We start from the raw sequence: 23,659 nt of genomic DNA on the forward strand, positions 1-23,659 counted from the left end.
TTCCTAGTTATTTAGTTTTTGGTTTGAATACATTTATTTACTCATTTTTTTTCTGCTCTTTTGATTTTAATTAATTCTTGATTCTTAGCCTAATTTAGTGTTGATTTTTTATTATTTATTTTCTCAAACTCACTACTTTTTTTATTATATAGCAATTCTTTTATAGTTTAGTTACATGGATCTAATAGAGTTCATGCATTCATACTTGTCCATTTATAAATTTAATTGATTTTCCTGTAACTGGGTATATGTATCCTGTTGGAAATAAAGCTTATTATTATTATTAGTATTATTATTATTATTAATATTTATCTAGGTGGTCATCTCAAAATCTTGGAATATTCAACTCCTGTCGATACTCGGGAGGAACTTTTACAGAGAATCTGAATTTATTGTGATGTGATAAGGAACAATCCGGGATTGTCGTAGCGACTACAGCAGTCCACAATTCATCGTACTCGCGAGTGTATCAGACGTCACGGAGCTCAAGTTGAACCTACTTATGAAGTGTTTAATTAATTGTTTCGAATTATTAACTTCTTTATTTATTATATTTTTTAAGGTTGTTTTTCGTTTTAAGAATAACGTAGGCTTACATTTTTTTTAAACAATTTCGGTAAAACACCTTTTTAAGAACCACACTGCATTTTTCAAAACATGTATTTCTTCAGATTAAATAACTTAAAATGGAACCTCTCTATTATTTGAATAACTATCGCATTGCTGAAAAAAAGAACATATCATTGTTCTTTTTAATTAAAATAAACTATTTTTTTGCTTTCACTGTCTGAAACAGGTGGCTAGTATTAATATCTAGTAAATAATGCCATTATGTTTCTTTCCAGATACCGAACATCCAGTACAGTACGACCCAACCAACCGGTACCAGCTACCTGAGTTCACACGCCCGAAAACCTCCGACTTTTATCGAAAGAGCGACACCACTCCACTCGCCCACCAATCATTTAGACGTGCCGCCTGCGGTGGTCAATAGGGGCCCGAGAAAATCGGTTAAGTTCGGTGACAGTTCGGAAATGACGGTCGTACCACCGCCATGTTGGAACGATAACAAAACGAGTCCGATCAAAGGTACTGACACATCACCCCTTATCGATTCAGGGGGTGGGATTGGAGGGACAATAATCGGGTGAGGGCCGGTGTTAGAAACGGCGTTGTGATACAGTTTCTTAGTGATGATGGGGCAAAAAAAGTAAAAGTCGACTGTGTACAGTAAAATGTGTTTTTTTTTTGTATAATATTGTTTAGGGTGACTAGAATTGTTTAAAATACTTAATAATAAATGTAAATTCTGATTAATTAATATTATAAAAGTTAACATAGCTCTTGTGTTTGTTTAAAGAGAACACGTTTTATTTCAAACTGGTTTGTTACCGCTCTGAAAAAATCTATAAATGTACGTAGGTAAGTAGTAGAATGCTCAGTTTTTTCGAAATTCAATAATTTTCAGAATTACACAATTTTGTATATCAATAAATACGAAAAAATTAAATTACATGGATCTAAAAAATACTACTTTTCTAGAACACACTTACTCCAGTTAATACACTTTAATGTCAGGAACACACTCTTTTTATTGACAAAGTTAAAAGTTTCACCTGACTCGCCTTGAGTGTCGTTTAATTGTTTCCAAAGTAAACGAAAAAACTAATTAAGATCGAAATCATGAAACGCGGTCCCTTTTAAGGACCTATGGAATAGTTTGGAAATGGTTAGAATTTTCTACCTTTTTTTTGCCGACAGAGACCGACAATTATTTATAGAGAATACTAATGGTCAAAGAAATTTGTATATTTGACAAATTCTAGAAAATTTAAACTACCAGGATTTAGAATAAAATAACCTAAATTGGGGCCCAAACAGGATATAGGTAAAAATAATAAACTCAACGTAAGTAGAACCCTAAATAAATTTAACTAATCAAATTAAACTACAAAAGAAGAGTACAACAGTATTAACATTTTCATAAAAATATATTCACAGGAACTTAGGTAACTTCTGAATGTGCATGTTAACAAGATTTTTTTTGGATATTACACGCAAATTATCAAAAAATATTAATGTTTTTTGAAATATCTAAAATTTATATGATGCTATAAAATAAATTTCACAATATTTCAACATTTATTCAAAACAAATCCTCTCAGGTGCCGCTTGAACTGGTTCAAATTATCACACGTTTTGATGTCATTGGTTAGCTTATTAAAGTAAAGAAGTAATCAATGAATAAAACAGTAATGATCATTTGACTGGTTCGATATCTATCTACCAGAATAAAATCTGTACGACTTCTTGTACTGGATTAATGTACCGGGTGGCCAACTAAGAATGGACGTCGGCGATATCTCAGGCCCTAATAGTCGTAGCCCCTTGAAAAAAAAAATTTTGTAATAAAAGTGGCCAAAAAAAAATGCTGGAAATTATTTTGAAGTTCATTGGTCAACCGCTAGAGGGCGCGACAGCTTCTTTAAATCTTAAAATTGCATTTTTGCCAAAAAACCTCCAATAACGTACACCTCAAAATATTATATTAATATTCTAGGAAGATTTTCTCACAAAAAAGTTTCTACAAAAATTTCTGTCAGTTGTCAAATAAAGTGGTGGGGGGCGATTTTAGCTTGAATAAAGAAAACAGCTGAAAATCAGTTATGATTGGACCGATTTTTTTTTAAACATGTTTTTTTTTATGTCTATTGTTGGCTTATTTTTTCAACCAAAAAAAAATTTCAAAATACTTTTTCTAAAATCCGCTAGAGGGCGTTGACTTGTGACTAACCCTTTCTGTCGGATTATTTAAAAAAACTCAAATGCAACTATATATATTTTTTTACGTCATTAAAAGCGGGGAAGAAAACCAAAGAAACTGGTGAAAACGGCACTTCGATATCATTTCTTAAACAAAAGTTATAAAAAAAAAGTGTCCATTCGAAAATAAAAATGACAAAAATGGCGATAAACTCTTATTTGCTTAGACAAACTGAATAAACTCCTTTTATATAAGTATTTTTTTAAACAAACAAACTCATAGTACTCTTTTAGAAAATCCGACATACAGGATTGATCGTTATACGTTTATTTATACAGGGTGTTAACTAAACCAAGTTGACCAAATGGGCCTATTTTGGGAAAACTGTGCATAGGAAAGTTGAGTTAGTAGGCTATGGAAACAAAAGTGGCAGGTAACCATGGAAGCAAAATATGTAAATATTTCAGTTAAATGTCATTTTAGCGTCTCTTCTTGCGATTGTTAAAGCGTTTTTAAGTCTCGCTAATAACATCCAATAGTTTTCTTGTTAATTCGCCGTATTGTGAACTTTGTTTTTCCAGTTTTCCGTGTTGTTCTAGTTTTTCGTGTTGTGCCAGTTGTTCGTATTGTTCCAGTTTTTCCTGTTTTGTTCCAGTTTTTTGTGTTTTGTTCAAGTTTTTTGTTCCTTAACTTTTTATCTCTGTTTTTCGTATTGCTTTGTTTAACAATGCTTTACACAAACGAAGAGGCGTTTGACATAATAGGTACTTATTTTTAATGTATGAGAAATGCCACAGTTGCTGCAAGGGTGTATGCGCATCAGTATCCTGATAGACGCCATCCTACTGCAAAAGTTTTTCTTCGGATCATACATCGTTTGCGAACGACTGGAAACGTTCGGCTGCCCGTGTTTTGGAGATAACCCAGGGGACGCACCGAAGACAACATAATAAATGTTTTAGCCTACGTCGAGTTTAATCCTCACTTAAGTACTAGAACAATAGCGCACGACCTGGGAGTAAATCGAACTACTGTTCAGAATATTCTTAAGGAGTACAGGTAAGCGATCTTTTGGATATTAATCTTCACTATACGCGATGAGACTTAATTTTCCTAAGGAGAGTTCATTTTTTGATGATGATGCTTTAAATGTAAAATTAATTAATTTTTACACGAAAAGCACCAGATTGGTCTATTCTGTTGAATCAGCAGTCATCATCTTGTTCCAGGTTTCATCCGTATCATTTAGTCCTGCATCAAGAATTAAGTGCACAAGATTTTGACCGAAGGATAGACCATTGTCACTGGCTTTTGGGTATGATTGTAAAGGATCCTCAGGTGCTTTCAAACATATTGTGGACAGATGAGGCTACATTTCACAGCAATGGAGGCGTGAATCTCCACAATATTCATTACTGGTCACCAACAAATCCGTACTGTATGCGAGAAGTCCAGCATCAAGGCCGTTGGTCTTTAAATTGTTGGGCAGGAATATTAGGAGGTCGAATTATCGGCCAATTTTTTTTTTAACAACGCACTAAATGGTGCAAATTATTTGCAGTTTTTAAGGGAGGAATTGCCAATTTTATTAGAGGATGTGCCACTTGAAATTCGCCAACGAGTGATGTTTCAGCACGGTGGCTGTCCAGCACATTTCGCCCGAAATGTTCAGGAGTTTTTAGATGCTACCTACCCTGGTAGATGGATAGGACGGGGCGGTACCTTTACATGGCCGGCTAGATCACCAGACCTAACGTGCCTGGATTTTTATTTATGGGGTCGAGTTAAAGAAATTGTTTTTGCAACAAGACCTACGACGCGACAAAATATGATTGGCCGGATTAGGGATTGCGTGCAGACTCTCTCATTTGCTGAGGTAGAGACTGCAGCTTTGTCTACCGAACAAAAGATGTTTTAGTGCATAGAAAATGATGGAATGCATTTTGAACATTTGGGGAGGCACTAAATAAATTATGTGTATAACATATTATTTATTGTACCACCTAAGATTTCTTAAAATTGTATGTAGAATTTAAATATCAAATAACATATTATACAGTGTTCTATTTAAAATAAGCAAGTTTTCATCTACATCCGGTATCATCAAAATTGTTAAAAGTGTCAAATTATTTTATTTTTGTATCTTTAATTAACTTTTCTATGGTATGGTATGGTGCCAAATTTTTAAAACTTTCCTATAGAACAACTATAAACTGTATGCACAGTTTTCCCAAAATAGGCCAATTTGGTCAACTTTATTTAGTTAACACCCTGTAATAAATAAACGTATAACGATCAATTCTATATCTCGGATTTTCTAAAACACTACTGAGTTTGTTTCTTTTTAAAAATACTTAGTTAATACGAGTTTATTCAGCTTGTGTAAGCAAATAGTAATTTATGGGCATTTTTATCACTTTTATTTTCGAATGGACACTATTTTGTTAATAAGTTTAGTTTAACAAGTGATATCGAAGTGCCGTTTTCACCAGTTTCTTGGGTTTTCTTCCCCGCTTTTAATGACGTAAAAAAATATATATAGTTGTATTTGAGTTTTTTGAAATAATCCGTCAGAAAGGGTTAGTCACAAGTCAACGCCCTCTAGCGGATTTTAGGAAAAGTAATTTGAATTTTTTTTTGGTTGAAAAAATAAGGCAACAATAGACTTAAAAAAAAATATGTTTAAAAAAAATCGGTCCAGTCACAGCTGATTTTCAGCTGTTTTCTTGATTCAAGCTAAAAACGCCCCCCACCACTTTATTTGACAACTGACAGAAATTTTTGTCGAAACTTTTTTGTGAGGAAATCTTCCTAGAATATTAATATAATATTTTGAGGTGTACATTATTGGAGGTTTTTTGGCAAAAATGCAATTTTAAGATTTAAAGAAGCTGTCGCGCCCTCTAGCGGTTGACCAATGAACTTCAAAATAATTTCCAGCATTTTTTTTTGGCCACTTTTATTACAAATTTTGTTTTTTCAAGGCGCTACGACTATTAGGGCCTGAGATATCGCCGACGTCCATTCTTAGTTGGCCACCCGGTACATCTGCGAATACTCTTAATTTTTGACAAATATTTTCGGGTAGTAGAAGTTCTTTATTTCAAAGATAAACAGGTACACATTAAACATAATTCTTTGTTTTACAGATAACATATTTAGGACATTTAACATAGACGGAACAGGAGTATAACAATCACATTTCAATACTAATCTCATGACTCTGTTTTGTATTATTTCCAGTTGGTCCACTTTATAGTGAGGCAAACCAAACAGCAATGCAGAACAGAATTGTAAATGGGGAAGTGCAAGGGCGTTGTATAGCTGTAATTTTGTTTGCATAGACACATTTTTACTGATTCGTGTCAGAAATCCTACTTTTTTCGAGAATTTTCTTATAACGTAATCTGCATGGGCATGGAATTTTAGGTAAGCATCTAAAACCACTCCCAGATACTTAATATCTTTTTCATAAAAAAAAAATTCCCCATTCACAATAATCCGCACATTATTCTTCACATTATTATATTTATTAAGTAAAAAAAATATTATAATTTATAAAATCGAAGATTAAAAAACAATAAAAATAAAAATAATTTATTACCATAAACTGCATATTAAAAATTTATTTTTGTATATTAAGGTCAAAAATTACAAATGTACCTTTTTTTCTATCGAGCTTGAAATAAATTTATACAAAATGAAACTTTGGCATCACCGCCTGATGGTACATCAAGACAATGCGCGTATCAGGAAAACTCTCTTCTATTACTGACAGTGCAGAATCGCAATTCTAGGAATATATAAAACATAAGCTACACTACAAGTGTTATACTACAGTACAAAAGTAAGTGCAAGACGTCAGAAGCTGACTAAAAACCTCACAAGAGGCTTCAAAACATTAAGGTAAGTACAATATTACATTTGGTTTGCGATTACAACTAAAATTTATATTGTTTTAAGTTTTGTATAAATCTGACAAACTAAACTGATTGATCAGATCAAGTCAATGTGATTTTTGATGCAAATCTTTAAATAATATTTACAAAAAATAATCAAATTATTTTTTATATTGTGTCCTGCCTTAACAAATTTAGTTCAATCTGTTCATATTCGAACCGTCTGACGTAAGGTATAATTATAGCACATACCAAATTAACTTGGATGCACGTCACGTGTGACGTACTTTAGTTGCCGACTGTATACATTTTTAGCGACATTTTTATTGACTATATAAATTTAAATTTCCCGCCTCTCGATTCTGTTGCTAACGAATGACATACTGAGTCTGTGTTTGCCAAGTTTGATATGTATTTAAATCTTACAAAGAACTACTATGAAATATATCATAAAAATAAAATAATACTAGAAAAGCATTAATTGAATTAGATACAAAACAAAATAAACTTTGACAAATACGACTAAACACTGTGTTGATTAAAGACGTCGAAGCTGTAACTACCACAATTATTAAAAATAATACATCAATAATGATAATTTCTTTTAAGCTCTATTTATAAAATTCGATTTCATTATCACTCAGTTACTGCTAGACAAAGCCCTCGGTTAAACTGCTCCATTGAGTCTTAAGCTGGTCTAATCCAGTGTCTCTCTATTCTCTTTAAACCGCCACGTGTTCGCTGCTTCTCTTGTCTGCACTGGTCTTCAATTTATTATAGTTATTGACCACCTGTCGTTTGGCTGCGAATGAAGACAAACTTTAATTAATATTTTCCTCATTGAGACCTTTATTATGTAATGATGAAAATAAAGCAATTAAATTCTCTAGGTATTAAAAATTTGGAAAGCTCAAACAATTTATTATTTATAGGAGCTTACTTGCTATTCAAAATTCTAAGCAGCATAGTTTCTTAAGTTATGCTTTCTGGCTACTAGAGCTAGTTTCATTTACATCTTTCAGATGCTGTTCTTAGGTTTATGGGGTTCAGAGACATTTCATTCGGGTGATTATTGTAATGGGTTCTAGGACTTGTATTTATATTTTACCTTGCATAATCCAAGCACATTGAAATTATCCAGTTATAACCTTAACTGTATCATTTATAACATTCGTTAAAAAAATACCCAAACAATCACTACAGTGGAATTCAATCCGGAAATACTAGATAATTAGAAAATATGTTCAATTGTAAGAAAAATTTGTTTAAACAAAATTCATAAAGTAAAGGGTTTCAAATAGCTTTGATATATTTTCAAAATATCACGGAGGCAATAGTCCAAACAAAATTATTGTTATTTTTTGATAGTTGGGTTTGGCATAGTCTAGTATTTAATCGTGGTGAAATACACGCTTAAAGAACGTCTCACAAGAAAACACCACAGAGACGATTAACTGCAAGGAATCCAGACAATATTAATACGGTAAGAATATTTGCCTGTAAATGGGTTTTAAAACTAAACAAAAAAAAGTTAAATTACAAAACCAATAAATATTTACATAAAAATAATTTCCAGTTGAACTACTAAATAAAATTAGAGCTTGATATCTAAACCGTGGCTTGAAATTATTTAATTTATACCGAAATCAGATAACCTACGGATATTGAGAAAAAAATTAATTGCCTTTAAGATTTTCGAATTAAATGAGTTTTGTAGACGGTATACTTTTTTTAACACAAAAGTTTCCGTTTGAGACAAAAATTCTTTGTTTCTTAAAAATAAAGCTTATGAAAGTAACTTTATTGAAAATTAAGGTAGAGAAGTACGTATTTTTTTTAGGGGGTAAGTAATTGGGTCTTTTAAATTTTATAAGAGTTTTTTTTTGTTTTAGGCTCTTTATAAATTCTAGTTATTAATATATTTTGGTTTTTAATCCATATAGTATAATTGCAATTTAAGCCCGTATATTATAATATTGCGAAAACACATAATGTTTTCTGTAAAACTAATAAGATAAAATCTTTTCCATTTATTTACTTAAAGCTCCTAGAAACTATTTTGCTCCCAGCTACTTAAATACATTACGTATTCATGACTGGCATTTACTAATTTTATTTCCATATGAATCCCCCAGAGTTTTGAAATGTCAGGTTTGAAATTCGAACGGAATTTGCCATTTGCATGTTTCATTAACAATTAAACTAAGCTAAGTGCACTTATACGTTGGATAATTTTCGAACTGCCCTATTGACAATTTTCAAATTCAATTATTGATACGTAAAATATTCAAATTGGAGGTTTAAGTGTCTTCTTTGCGCACAAAATTTTATAATTTCTCGGCAAAAAGATCAATGTTTCCTATTTTTCCCGTCATTTCCTTATGGTTATTAGTACTATACATATTCTTCTGAGACATGTATGTGAAAATATGTTCACTGTTAAGGTCTTTTATCTACTCGCTTCGGCGGTACATATACTAAAATTGAAATAATACAGAAAAGATTAGCATAACCCCTGCGCAAAAATAACACGCAAAATCGTGAAGCGTTTCACATTTTTTTGAATATTAAATTGCACAAATCTTAAAAATAATCTTCCTATGGTTTTTGATAATGTAAAGAATTTAATTGATCGACCATTTAATTTGAAATCTATTCTCATAACAGAAAATCTAAACGTTTACACAATTTTATATAATTATATTCAGTTTTTCAAAATAACTTTGAAAGAAAAAAAAAATTAAAAAACAAAGAAAAAAATAGTGTACGGAAAAAATCTAAAAATACCTGGAAAATGCAAAGCTAAAAGTAAAAAAAAACTGTATATAATGATCTATAATGTAATATTATGATAGTAAGTATTTATACATCTAAAATAGACGGAGTGAGAAGATTAAACTTATTCTCAAAGAGATCATAAAAGTAATTATGGAAATAATTTTTAAATAATAAAAAATCATTTTATTAATATTAAAAACCTAAATAAAAAATGATGTTAGTAGTTACCATTTAGTATCCCAGAGCCATTCCAGAAAGAAAAAAAAAGGATCTTTTATGTACCTATTCCCAAAAAAAATCTGGTCCTAAAAAGATATTTTTGTATCCTTTTCTTATTTTTTTGGTAGTTTAGAAGAATGAATTATCTTTTATTGAATTGCTTTATAAAATCCCAGTTTCAACTATTCATTATCCTGGAAACCGTTATGTTCTGGAGCTCACCAACTAAATTTATTTACTTCAATTAGAAGAATATAACTATAAATTCTCCACATAACTCTTACATTCTATAAAGATTTTCTCTCGGCCTTGATTTTCTGCTTAGAAAACAGCCAAGTTGGTATTGCACCTGATCGGGATCTGATATATATAGGGTGTCCCAAAAATCAACGATAAGCCGACAACGGACAATAAACTAGGTGCTCAGATTCAAAAAAAATATTTAAAAAAATCTATCTTGAGTAATTTTAAAATTATAGGCATTCATAGAAAACCGAACAAAATTGACACCCCCTGTTAATCTTTTTAGTACCGTGATTAAAAATTTTTAAATTTTTTAACAATTTTTTTAGTGTAACTCTGAATAACCCTTCGATAAATTACAAAACTAAATTCAAACACAACTGTTCACATTTTTAAGAAATTATCAACTTAACTTCTGTTGAAAATTTTGTCTTTTGACCATCGTTTCCCAACTTTACCTAACTGTCTTGAAAAATAAAGTTCACTTCACTATTTGGCAAGCGATTTCAAAAGTTGGCATATCTAATCTAGATTTTAAGATGGTAACATACCTGCTAGATTATTGGTTCAATAGGGGTGTTTTTTTAGTACATAGTCAAATTTACGCCGCTACTCTAAGCTAAGTTAATAATTGAACATTCAAAATAAATGAAATAAAACTTTACTTAAACTTTAAGTCGCACTTAATTTTCAAATTGTCTGCGTCCATTCCCTGATATGACGTTTTAAATTGGATTAGTGTACACTTTTTATTAATTATTCTTCCCCGTAAACTAGGTAAATTTATTTAAATTTCTTCAATTTTTTTAAGATTCTCTACCTCGCCCTATCTACCTGTATGAGTATTCCGAGTATTCCCTGTTCAGAAATACGCCTATAGGGTAAGTAAGATAGGTAGTTCTGTATTCGTGTTGATATCGTGTTTTATCTATTTTGGCATTTTTGGATTTGTTCGGTAATTTGGCTTGGTTTATTGAACGTGAGTTGAATTTTGGGTCTTTTCTAGACTATCGATAACCGTTTGATTGTTTAGTTGGTAAACAAAACCATGCCAAATCGTTATACTCGGTGAGAATATGCTAACATGCATCTCATCTATGGAGAATGTCGATGCAATGCTAATGCTGCCGCTAGACTGTATCGTCAAAGGTACCCAAATGAAGAGGGTTATCCAGATTACAGAGTATTTCTAAATGAAAATCGATTACTTCTAGAGGGCCGATTCCCAAATCAAATGGCTGGTGCAGGCAGACCGCGCTTGCCCTACGAGGCCGAAGTCTTACAAGAAGTTGCACGTGATCCGAGTACCTCAGTACGTGAAATCGAAACAAGGACAGGCTTGTTTAAAAGTTCGGCACATCGAATATACCACGTACGAGTACAAAGTTTATTACCTCGAAGCTACCTGGCAAGACTTGAATTTTGTCAGTCATTCTTTCATAAAAAATTGAAGTCATAGAGAAGATCCACAATTCTTGGAAAGAATTCTATTGACTAATGAATTGACTTTTAAGAAGGATGGATACATAAATCTCCACAACATACATAGCATGTGGAAAATCCACATTTACCCCAGTTACAATACTAGTTTAAAGTAAACATGTGGTCAGGAATACTTAATGGTAGAGTTACTGGATCATTCGAGTTGCCGGAAAATTTGAACGCTGTAGTTTACCTAGATTTCCTGGAAAATCATTTACCAGACTTACTTGAAGATGTCCACTTAATACTTACCGAAACATTTGGTTTCAACAAGACGCCTGCTATGCTTGTCGAGTAAGGGTATTCCTGGACAGAGAATACCCGAACAGGTAGATAGGGCAGGGTGGTACCATGGCATGGCCGCCACGCTAAAATCCTTTGGATTTCTGTTATTGGGGCGAAATAAAACACAAAAACCGATTCCAAGCGGTCTATCGGTAATTACCGTTCCTAAATGGTATTAACTAAACATGTCCAAGCGGTTATAGTTATAACCGCGTTGAGATACGTGCCGTCACCAATTAGTTTTTTATACGTCATCAATTTGAAACAGTAATTACTCACGTCCGGAGCTGTTTTCTAAACGTCAAATGTCAAAAATATTGAAATAAGTGCGGGAAAAAATAAAAACAAACAACAAATTATTTCCTTTTTAAAGATGACACAAAGTTACTTCAACCAAACACGTCCAAGCGGAAACGATTGGACGTTGCATGTTTGTTTCGGGACTTCGAATAATTTGTCAAAATCTCTAGTCAACACCAAAGATAAAATTCCCGTCACACACAGATCTGGTGTTTACAGACTAAAATGTTCTCATCCTGACTGCAATGTGTGCTACATCGGACAAAGCGGAAGGAGAATCGAGACGAGAGTCAAAGAACATAATAAACTCATTGAAAAGAATATAAACCGATTTATAACTAATACCTCTTTTCCTTTCGCCAATCATATTATTGAGACCGGACATGGGTTCGAGCCTGGGGAGGATACCGAGGTGCTCCATGTTTGTCAGAAGGGGTTAAGGTTGGATCTTTTGAAAATCCTGGAAATAAATGAAGCCATCAAATCACCGGTTTACACTTGCATTAATAAGCAAACTCAATTTGAGAGCAACACTTTCTTTAAGTCCTTGGTTCTCTCTCACTTGCTCCCAGTACTGAGTAGAAATCTGCTAATCTCATATTGTTCAATTTTGTTATAATTTTAACTGTTCACTAAATGTCGTGCAATGTACAATTCAAGTATTGTTTGTTATTGTTTAGAATTTGTGTATGTGTTAAGTAACTCAGTAAGTATTTTACAGTTTTATTATTTTATCTATATTTTTTTTGTCACCTGTCAAGAAAAAAAAATATTCGTATATGTTTTTCAACTGTTTGTAATATATTTTAGAGTCTGATGATGGCAAGAACACTTGCCGAAATGCATCACTCCTGAAATTAGAGGATTAGCATTTTATTTGTGGAGAAAAGACTTCCCCTACTAACTTTTTAATAAATAAATTTATGAAATTTTATAACTAATAAAATTATTACTAAGGCATCTTTACCTATTTGGGAATAAGTTGGCTGGGTACATAAAATAAACTAAATGGGGACCCTCCTACTCCATATGGCAGAGCATTAGGAGACATTACAATCGGAAAGTTTAGATCATAATGAATTTGACATTCTGTAGACCATACAAACGTAGCATTTTTCTTTACCAAATTAAAAAGTGGTTAAATAACGACTGAAATCATAGAAAATAACTTCTTGTACGAATTAAGTAGACCTAAACAAGAACGCAATTGAGTGAGATCCTATGGAAAAGAGGCCTTTAAAATTACATTCACATTAGAAGCAAGTGGTTTAATTCCCTTTCTACTCAAGGTTAATTCAAGAAAGTCCTTGTCAGAAAAAAAATTACATTTGCCTAAATTTACTTTTCTTTGAAATAAACATACTAAATTTTTGTTACATTCAGTCAAGTTTTTTTCCCACTATATTAACATCTTCTAAATAATAAGCTGTTTTAACTAAACCTTGGGTAATTTTATCCATAGCAGCTTGAAATTGGACTGATGCATATTTAACACCAAAAGATAAGATATTAACAAAACAATCCTTTTGACGTATAATTACCAGAAATATATTTTTTGTAATTTTCTTTAACTTCAGGTTGCAGATAGACATTATTTAAATCCATTATACTAACATACATCCTTAACTAAAAGTAAAGAATAGTGATTTATCTGAAGATATCTATTTAACGTTACCTTAAAATCAACACAAATTCTAATACGTTTACCATCTTCCCGGGGAACAATAACTACAGTGAGTATTCAGCATACCTTATCTTATGGGTCTATATACCTTTTTGAACCATATCATCCAATTCCAAATCAAGCACGGGTTTAAGAGCATAAGGCTCAGAATATGCTTTATAGTTTACCACCTTAAAATCTAAGAAACTTTAAGAACTATCTAGGCCTTAATACCTTTATTAACGCCATTTAGGCCGAATACATTTGAAAATTCTTTACTTAATCTGGAAGTGAGAGGTTTATAAATATATAAATTATTATAACTGTTAATCACAGAGCATAAACATATTCTTCAATTGGGAAACAAAATATCTAACAAATCTATTGATCTGAGAACTATTATTACTTCTTAGCTATGAGTTATATACAGGGTGTCCCGTATCGTTATGTTCAAGTTCTGGAGGCATAAAGTACGCTTCATTTTAGGTTAAAAAAAATGCAAAACTTGTAGGTCAATTTTTATTTGCTTCAAAGTTACACGCCCATAAACGTTATTAGAAGATAATAACAGTTACTTTTTAAACTAAATAAAAAATGGCTTTATTAAAAAAAAGGTTAATTGATAATATTTTCAAATTGTCCACCTCCTTGTTGAATGCAGGCTTGTGCCCGTAAGTCAACAGATGACGTAGTTATCCGTATTTGACCTGTGTTTTATCTTATTTGTTTAGCAGCTTGCTGAATAGGGTCCAGTAACTATTCCCTTGTATTTGAAACTTGCGCATAGACCAAATCTTTCATGTACACCCATAAATAAAAATCAAGGGGATTGTGATCGGGTGATATAGGTGGCCAGGCAACAGAACCACCTCGACTAATCCATCTTGGATTGATTAGTTTAATATTTATCCTAGTGATTTAGTTGTTTAATATTTATCCTAGTGCGACACTGTATAATAGCTAAATTTGATTCATCATTCCCGCGTTACTCGATCCTTTATTGCATAATGTGAGAAACAAGGAAACGAGACAATCTGTACTCCGCGCTTGCGTCACGTGACCGGATAGGGCAATCGAAGCTCTCCGCTTTAGCCTGCGCGATCGCGACGAGTCGACGTGGGAGAATCGTAAAGAGGCTGTGAAGAAGTATTTTTTATTTCGTTTACTTTAAGAATATAAGAAACATGTTATGCAATCCAATAAACGCAAGCTGTAAAATTGAGTAGCCTTTTTTAATAAACCGAAATTGGGAATATTTCAGCCCGCCAGGGCCGCCAGGGGCAACACAAGAATCCCAAAACATGGATAGTTGGCCGTAGCCCAGTTTCGGACAGCAATTCCAAAATGCGTGGAACATCCTCCAAAAGTTCTTGCAGTTCTTTCATAAAAAACTGAAGGTAACTGTCCGCATTCAACCTTGCAGGAAGCAGAACAGGACCAATCAACAAGTCATCGCTTAAAGCAGCCCAAACGTTAAGCGAAAAATCATGTTGAAAATTACAAGGACGTAAAGCTTTTGGATTTTCTCATTCCCACCTATGCAGGTTTTTCAGATTTGTAATACCAGGTCTTGTAAATGTCGCTTTATCTGTCCACAGGACTGTTCTGCAGAAATGAAAATTAAGACGGGACTGTTTTAATATCCAGTTAGAATAAACTAGACGAGGATAGTGATCTTCCTCAAGCAAATCTTGTATCTTACGATAATGATTCGAATGTAAGCCTTAACGTTTTAAAATTCGCCAAATATTATCTAATACTCGTTGATCCAAGTCTGCTGGCAAGTTCACTCCCCGATCGAAATAATAATCACGCAGTCCGCATTCCCGAAATTATCTGTGTACTTCTAGAAATGTTCTGTATTGAGGAATGTTCCTATTTGAAAACCGATGTTAATATTCGATAACTACTTGACGAGCACTGCCGTTACAGTAGCCATACACAAAATGCAAGTTTGCGTACTCTTGAGAAAAACATCAGGGCATTATGATAAAGATACCGTCACTCACTAAGAAGCCAGGAATAACTAACTGCCTTGTTTATCATAAAAATAATTTCGATGGTATTTGTTGTGATCTCCGAAAAAAAGGAGTAGTTTTTATTTACTTTAGGAGTTTTTAGTATTACCCTCTAATAACATTTATGGGTGAGTAACTTTGAAACAAATTAAAAAAAAACTACAAGTTTTGCATTTTCTTACCTAAAATGAAGCGTACTTTATGCCCCTAAAATTTGAACATCACGATACGGGACACCTTGTATAAATATTCATTTAATCTAACAGAAGCAATAGTTTCATCAATCACCTATACAAATACAGAACACTACCGAAAACTGTTTTAATTAGACATTTTTAACACAAGATCTGAAAATTAGGACACTGTCGACCATCGGATGATTACATAACCTCAACAGTATTTTATTACGATATACTTTCTCTATGTAACTATTACACACAACTACTGGATAAGTAGCTGAGTGGTGAGAACTTTCTCATTCATAGCATAATGGGTTTCACTTTCATACAATTAAACTTCGTTCTGATGTCTGCTTATATAAATTTAATTATTTATATTCTGAAAACACAGCAGTTTTACAAGCTTCGGCAAAACTTAAATTCTTAATGCTCAGTAATTTTTTCTGTATGCTAATTATATTGCTGCAATTTGTAAAACTAAGTGCTCAGCCACAACTAATCTGGGAAGTGATTATCCTCAACCTAATTATAATTAGGTTTAAATGGTGAGAGCAGCCAAATTCTTTAAGATGTCGTAAGTAGGTCCACCAATTAATAATATGAAATACCTTAATTTACGATTTTCTGGGACCTCATCAAACACTACATAAACATATATATAAATAAATGCTTCAATCTCTCCATGTAACTTTCGAAGCTTTACCTAACACAACAATGGTCATACTGTTCAATCGAACCAATTAGCGCTGGTATCCCCGTCGCCGAATTTAATGTTGCGCAACAGCTTTAACATGTACTTTATTTTTGGATAATATATCTTGTATGGCAAAAAATAATATTATAAAAATAGTGCCAAAAATGAGCGTGCTCATACTAATCACTTAACCTAGATTACTAAAGACTATTAAACTACTTTTTAACAAAACTAAAGCTACAATTCTAAATAAATGACAGAAAAACTAATACTTGCTTCTTTAAAAAGCATATTCATGATAAAATATATGCATTGCGTCTAATTATTGGAAGAAGAAGGTAGCTTTGGAAGATATTGAAACCAAAGCGTCATACCATCACAATTTTTTTTAAGTTTCCTTATAGGTTTGGTGATTGCTGTGCAATGGTAATAAAAATTTATTGATCTCTATTAGAAATGGTATGCGACTTGATAAGCAAATTTTGATCTTGCTGATTGAGGAATTAAATCAATAATGCCTTTTTCTTTTTGTTTGTTCTAAAAACTACTTATTTAAATTTTCATTTATCAAAATACTTTTGATATTCTTAAAAAAAATGCAAAAGTGTGACTTTTTAAGGACTAAAATATTGAGCTATTAGTATATTTTGCTTGTTATGAGGAGCTCCTAATTAAATCTTATAATCTTACTATCTTAAAAACCATTAGCCTTTTAAAAATCTAAAATATTTCTTTAATATATTCGAAAAAAATAATTCATATCTTTTATCAGTTTGGCCCTTTTTCGTTTATCTTTCTGTGCCGTTTGCAAAAAGGCCTCATATATTATAATATGTATATTTTTATGATTTACGACTCTTCTGACTGTCTAAATACTAAATTTATTCCTACAGCTAATAACATTTCCTGCTTTATGTGAAAACTTTACATAATTTTTCATGTCATGAAAAAAGCACCGAACAATAACAAGACTAGAAGTCCCACTCTCGGTCGGGTGTTTGAAGTAGCGCTCTCAAATACGAGCCGCCGATCGCAAAAAAACTACGCAAGTGTTCAGCTGTGTCGGCTCGTACGAGGGTAATGCAGACAGTTAACGGCGCATTGGCCATCAAAATAAAATAAAGGTTCACTTACCGGGGTGTTTCAAAACAATCAAACTATGTAATTAATATTATTGTGACCCATTCTGTTTTAGCTGTAGGTATTTAAATAAAAAAGAAAATATTTTAAACTGTTTAATTGATTGAAGATCATAATTATAACATATCCTAAATTATTATATTATACATTACATGCATACATGTAACTAAAAAATAAGAAAAACGACATTATCAGTAATCTTAATCTGTTTCATTGCTGAATAATACTTGTTCTACACTTGTTTGTGTTGCTTTTGTTTCTTTTAATCTTCTAGCCTCACCTGAAATATTAATTTTTTTAGTTTATCTTAACAATAATGTTTTATAACAAATTGTTACAATTCATGAAATAAATCAAGGTAAATTTATCTGTATAAAAAATGAACACACTTACTAGTTTCTCCGCTATTTTGCCATACATTTTTTGACGGGACAGCGTTCTACAGCAGATTTGTTCTTACGGTATTACGCATTAAGGTTTCCTGAGGAAAATGTAATTCGCAGACTCTTAATTTATTACTACATTTTTCTGGAGTCATATTGGTATACCTATGATTATTAACGAATCCCAAATCCTGCTTCCAAAGTTGACATTTAGAAATATCATTTACAATTTCTTTTATACTGATGAATATGGAAAAAAATTAATATTATTATTATTATTGTCTCTCATTTTAATAAAATTATTACCCTTTATTATGCATAAAATATAAATATTAAAAAAATTATCATTCAAAACTATACGATTATATACGATTATACTAAAACAATTCTATAAATTCTTACCTATGTTCATCCCTGGGCCACCGAAACAATGATATTTCTGTCCCTTCTCTAGTCAAACATCCATTAACACAACACATTCGTGGCATTTTATCAGAATCCTTAATAAAATCCCTAATAAAACCAAATCGCAAAACAATCGCTATAACGTTCTAGCACAGTATAGTTCTACCTACAAATAGCTACTCTGTGAGACAACTGTTATACTACTTTAAATATGCTATATCAGACAGCCGGTATATGCATTTTGCCTGAGAGCGACTTCGAGAGACTTAAAAAGAGTAGCGTCCGATATTCGAGTGAGATAGGCATAAGAAGAGGCGGAGCGTTAAGTGAACCTTCTAGTCTTGTTATTGTTCGGTGAAAAAAGTAACCGTTGCTTTAATAACTTAGTAGTAAAAACACAGCATGAGCAAATTTTATTTTACGCCTGAACAATTAAAATACAACAATGTTTACTTTCTGGAACTGGGGCACGTGTATTTAAAATAAAAACACTAAAGAAGACGGATTTCGCTAGAATCGGAAATGCAAACAGTTGACGAACTTCCGGAGATACGATGTTTTAACATGAGAACATTTTATGTGACATCCAAAAACCTTTAAATATTCTCTAGTGGTGCTTTTATGTTTCGCTCAAGCTCGTTGAAAATGTGGATTTAAAGCGAGTTTTTTTCCGCTAGAAAACTACATTTAAATAATGATAAAATATGTTTTTTACTTTGTCTCTTTATTTTATTTTATGCTTTTTTCTTAAATTTTTTATTTAACAAAGATATCTCAAACTTAATTATCGTCAGATAAAAATCTATTTATTTAGTTCTTTCTTTGTTCTTGTTATTTTTTTAAATTTAACTTAGATGTGATTTTTTTGAGATTTAGGGCTTCTTATTTGAAGAAAACTCTGCTTGAAATCAAAGCTTTTCTGGTGTTATCTTTTTTAATCTGTTTATTTTATTTTCCCTTATTTGGTGTATATTTTATTTAGTAATTTTTACTATAACTATGTTTCTTATGGATTTTTGGAATTATGTTTAGTAATTACTTTCAGAATCGCATTGTTTTGCTTAAATATTATTATGTTGTCCTTTCGGTTTTTATCTTTATTCAGGCGATTTTGACAAATGCATTATTTATCTAAATGTCTAAAGTTTAGGCATCGTCTCATGAATTACATTTGAGGTTTTTCGTTTTTTAAAAATTTATTTTTTAGTAGTTCTGTTTAAGTTAACTTTTTCTGAGATTTTTTAAGCCAGTCAAATTTTCTAGCTTTAATTTATATATGTATATTTTTTTAATTTTTGACTTTTTTGTTTGTTGCGAGTATTGTCAGTTAAAAAACTTATCATATTTAGTGATAAAATTACTTTTTTTTATATTTCTCCTTTTTCTGATTTGTTGTTTTTATTATGAAATCCCTACTTTTTCTCACTGAGGTTTTTTAAAACTAGTTGTTGTTAAATAAACATATTGTTATTAAGTTCCATTGGTTATTTCCATTTTTCAGGTTATCTATCTCTGTTATCTTTTGTTATTTAATTTAACCTTAGTGTGACTTTTTTTGCTTCTCGATGGTCGCCATTAATATTAAGTTTTGCTTTTTTGGTGTTGTGTAGCATTTAAAACATATACAGGGTGTTCGGAAGCTAGATACAATCCTTTAAGAGGGTGATAGCTGACTTAATTTCAAACATTTTAAGCTAAATATGTGTAGATCGAAATTTGTTTATAAATTTTTATGGCAATTCTTGCATTTTTCTCAAGAAATACCAAAATTTTACACTTAAACGGTAATAGAGCACAAGTTACAATTAGTATCGGAGTTTCAAAGTTTATTTTGTTTTGTCTAATGTGTATTAATAAAAATACAATCAATTCCAAGCTTCTGTCTAAACTTATAGAAAAAATAGAGATATTGAAACGCCCTTTATTTTTAGATATCACTCATGCCGATGCCTGGCCAATTCTCAGAATTATGGCCTCTTTTGTGCGGCAGGTCATGTAAACAAAAATTATTAGACTGAGACCTCTCATAAGCCTACTAAGCATTAGAGCCCCGATTGTGGGGTTATTTTAGGTTTTAATGTTAAATAAAACACAATTTTGTTTAAGCTATTTATTGTTTATGTTCAAAATGCAATCCATTATTTCTAATACAGGCACGAGCCCTTTTTGTTACTTCGGTAGTGGTTACTCTTATGGTCATATCTTCTTTCATCCTGTCAAATGCTTCATTTATTTTGCGAATCAACTCTTCTTTTATTCTTATTTCGGTGGTGTATATAAGCTCCTTTGCTCGGCCCCATATGAAAAAATCCAACAGAGTTAGGTCAGGCGATCGAGGAGGCCAAGGAAAGGTTCCGCCTCTACCGATCCAACCGCCCTTAAAACAGTCGTCTAAGTAATTTCTGATAGCCAAGGACCAATGCGCTGGATAACCATCTTGCTGAAAGATTATTGGTCTTTCTCGTTCCAATAATCCAGCTTCGTCTAGAAGAACGGGGATATCATTTTGTAGAAAATCTAAATAGTTGGCACCATTTAAATTCTCTGGTAGAAAATGTGGCCCAATAATAGTCCTGCCTATTACTCTGGCCCACACATTTACCGAAAATCTGTTCTGACATGATTTTTGTTTTTTCAGTGCGGATTTGCATCTTTGGCAGTCCATTCGTGGAGGTTGTGGAAGTTGGTAATACCCTCCCTAGAAAAATTGGACTCGTCTGTCTACAAGATACTTCTTAAGAATAACGGGTCGTCGATGTCCATGTTCAATAAAAAGCGGCAGAACTGAATTCGTCTTGCAGGGTCTTCTTCTTGTAAGCCCTGCACCCCCGTACCATGAAAGGGATACTATCCATCTTTCTTTATGGTCGTCCACACCTTCCATCTAGAAAGGCCAAGGTCTTCAGCTACTTTTCTGACGCTTGCAGTAGGGTCTGCGGTAAAAGCTTCCAGTATTTGCTTCTCAATCTCTACATTATTATGGCCAGGGTTGACTCCACGTGCCGGATTATTCCCAATGCCAACTTCAGTAAGACGGCGAAAGGTGTTTTGAAACACCCTGAAGTTTGGTAACCTCCGATCTGGATAACGTTCCTGGTACAAGCGTCGTGCCAAAGCTCCATTACCGTTAGCGCGTCCATATGTGAAGACAATGTCAGCGTACTCTTGGTTGGTAAATTCCATTTTACAATACTGTTTAATAAAACGGGCAGAAACTCGATTTAAAAAACAGTGGATGCAGTCAGTACGAAGTTAATAATCTTACACAATTAGAGGCGAGAGTGAAACTAAACAACAAGAGGCTAAAATCACATGTTTTTATTTATTAAGCGAGTACCTAACTTGTAACCCCCACCCCAAAGTACCTACTAGGTACCCCTTACCCTACAGTATCTACTATTAGGTACCTCTGCTTAATTTTGTTTTTATTACTTTTTATTTACCTGAATATTTTCCTGAACTGTCCTATAACAGAAAATCAATCCAGTAAGTTTTGTTAACATGACCTGCCGCACAAAAAAGGCCATAATTCTGAGAATTGGCCAGGCATCGGTATGAGTGATATCTTAAAATAAAGGGCAGAAGCTAGGCATATTTTTAGAGAGGTTTGAACGACGAAAGCATTTTCATAACAATTATTTAAACATAAAACAAAGCATTTTTATTTTAACTCCATATTTATTTTTTACGTTTCAATATCGCTATTTTTTCTAATAAGTTGACACAGAAGCTTGAAATTGATTGTATTTTTATTAATACACATTAGACAAAATAAAATAAACTTTGGAACTCCGATACTAATTGTAACTTGTGCTCTATTACCGTTTAAGTGTGAAATTTTGGAATTTCTTGAGAAAAATGCAAAAATTGCCATAAAAAATTTATAAACAAATTTCAACTTACACATATTTAGCTTAAAATGTTTGAAATTAAGTCAGCTATCGCCCACTTAAAGGATTGCATCTAGCTTCCAGACACCCTGTATATGTAACTCTTTTTTGCATTTATTTATTATGTTAATATATTATTATAAAATAACATTACTATGTTCATTTGTTTTAAGTTTCAATTAAACTTCTTTATATTCCTTTTCTGTTTTCTATTTCCATATTTTTTTAGCAATATAAACTGTAACTTTAATTATTTGTGTTGTATTTGTTTATGCAGTCATAGTTGTATAAATTCACATTGTTACATTTTATAGTACTTAGGTCAATATTAATATTTTTTTTTTCAAACTTCTCCTTTTTCATTTCAATCACATACTTATTCCTATATATTGTTATTTGTTTTTAATTTTTGAGCTTAAATTACACTCTTGTCAATAATATATATATCTTATTCTCTTCTTTTTTTAGTGATCCTAACTATAACTATGATTTTTTTGTTATCTTTTTTACGTTTAATCATGGCTTTCTGAATCAGATCTTCTTCTGGTTTACTTACATATTTTTTTAAAATAATAATATCAATGTTTATTTATTTAGCATAAGATCTACAAAGAAAACATTAAAATATTACAATTTAATTGCATACAAAAACATTTCAAGAATAGAATTAATCACATAATTTGGTATAAGTATAAAAACAAAATACATATTTATAGAAAAAAACAATCATTATAGAGCAATTAGAATACAATTTTAATCTTTTGAGTCTACTAAAATTTTTACATTTCTTAATATTTTTTGGTAGCCGATTAAACTAATAAACCTTTATTCGGAATAGTGTTCACCCATCACTACACAACATCTATGTAGTATGGCATTGACTGACAAGGATGAAATCAGTAAGGTTTCTAGTATAACAGTCAAAAACATTCATAAAGCAATTAACTCTATCACAAATGTAGGTAGGTATCATTCGATTTCTGATCTTAAATATAAATATAAATGCATTAAAAATATTTTTTTCTTTACAGACAATATTTGTAAGACATTTAACATTATATCATAAGTGTATATCTATTGCATTTCAGAATTTCAAGCATTGTTGTTTTGTACTATCTGAAACTCAGCTATTCTATAGAGGTATATACTGACCAATAAAATTAGACAATATTGCAAATAGGGCGCCGCTAAGCTAGTGTAAAGTAATAGTTTCGCATTCGTTCTTTTGCCTATTCTAGATTTAAAACACATCTTTTTTGAAAATTTTCTTGATTTATAATCACAATGAGTATAAAAGTTTAATTGAGAATCTAATAT

General features: G+C 31.8%; 3 protein-coding genes and 1 non-coding gene across 8 annotated transcripts in view; all 4 read left to right on the top strand.

The window, feature by feature from the left end:
- The window catches only part of LOC126734946 (uncharacterized), a 127,799-nt gene extending 126,458 nt beyond the window's left edge, over positions 1-1,341 (top strand). For both annotated transcript variants that reach the window (XM_050438804.1, XM_050438805.1), the window contains one exon: positions 846-1,341. In XM_050438804.1, coding sequence (XP_050294761.1) covers positions 846-1,151 — 306 coding nt within the window. In that variant the 3' untranslated portion in view covers positions 1,152-1,341. The remainder of the gene's footprint in view (positions 1-845) is intronic.
- Positions 1,342-1,633: 292 nt separating this feature from the next.
- Positions 1,634-23,659, top strand: part of LOC126734942 (uncharacterized) — a 93,355-nt gene continuing 71,329 nt past the window's right edge. Inside the window, exons 1-2 of the mRNA XM_050438797.1 lie at positions 1,634-1,908; positions 6,008-6,193. The gene's annotated coding sequence lies outside the window, so the exon portion shown is untranslated. The remainder of the gene's footprint in view (positions 1,909-6,007; positions 6,194-23,659) is intronic.
- The window catches only part of LOC126734938 (uncharacterized), a 94,555-nt gene continuing 77,409 nt past the window's right edge, over positions 6,514-23,659 (top strand). The window contains exons 1-2 of one of the 4 annotated variants that reach the window (XM_050438789.1): positions 6,514-6,670; positions 10,715-10,784. The gene's annotated coding sequence lies outside the window, so the exon portion shown is untranslated. The remainder of the gene's footprint in view (positions 6,671-10,714; positions 10,785-23,659) is intronic. The other 3 variants (XM_050438787.1, XM_050438790.1, XM_050438786.1) reach the window with 3 other exon arrangements.
- On the top strand, positions 9,117-9,223 carry LOC126735796 (U6 spliceosomal RNA). The gene has a single exon (XR_007660513.1). It is a non-coding gene; the product is annotated as a U6 spliceosomal RNA (small nuclear RNA).

Source organism: Anthonomus grandis, chromosome 4 (genome assembly GCF_022605725.1).
Source record: "Anthonomus grandis grandis chromosome 4, icAntGran1.3, whole genome shotgun sequence".
NCBI lineage: Eukaryota > Metazoa > Arthropoda > Insecta > Coleoptera > Curculionidae > Anthonomus > Anthonomus grandis.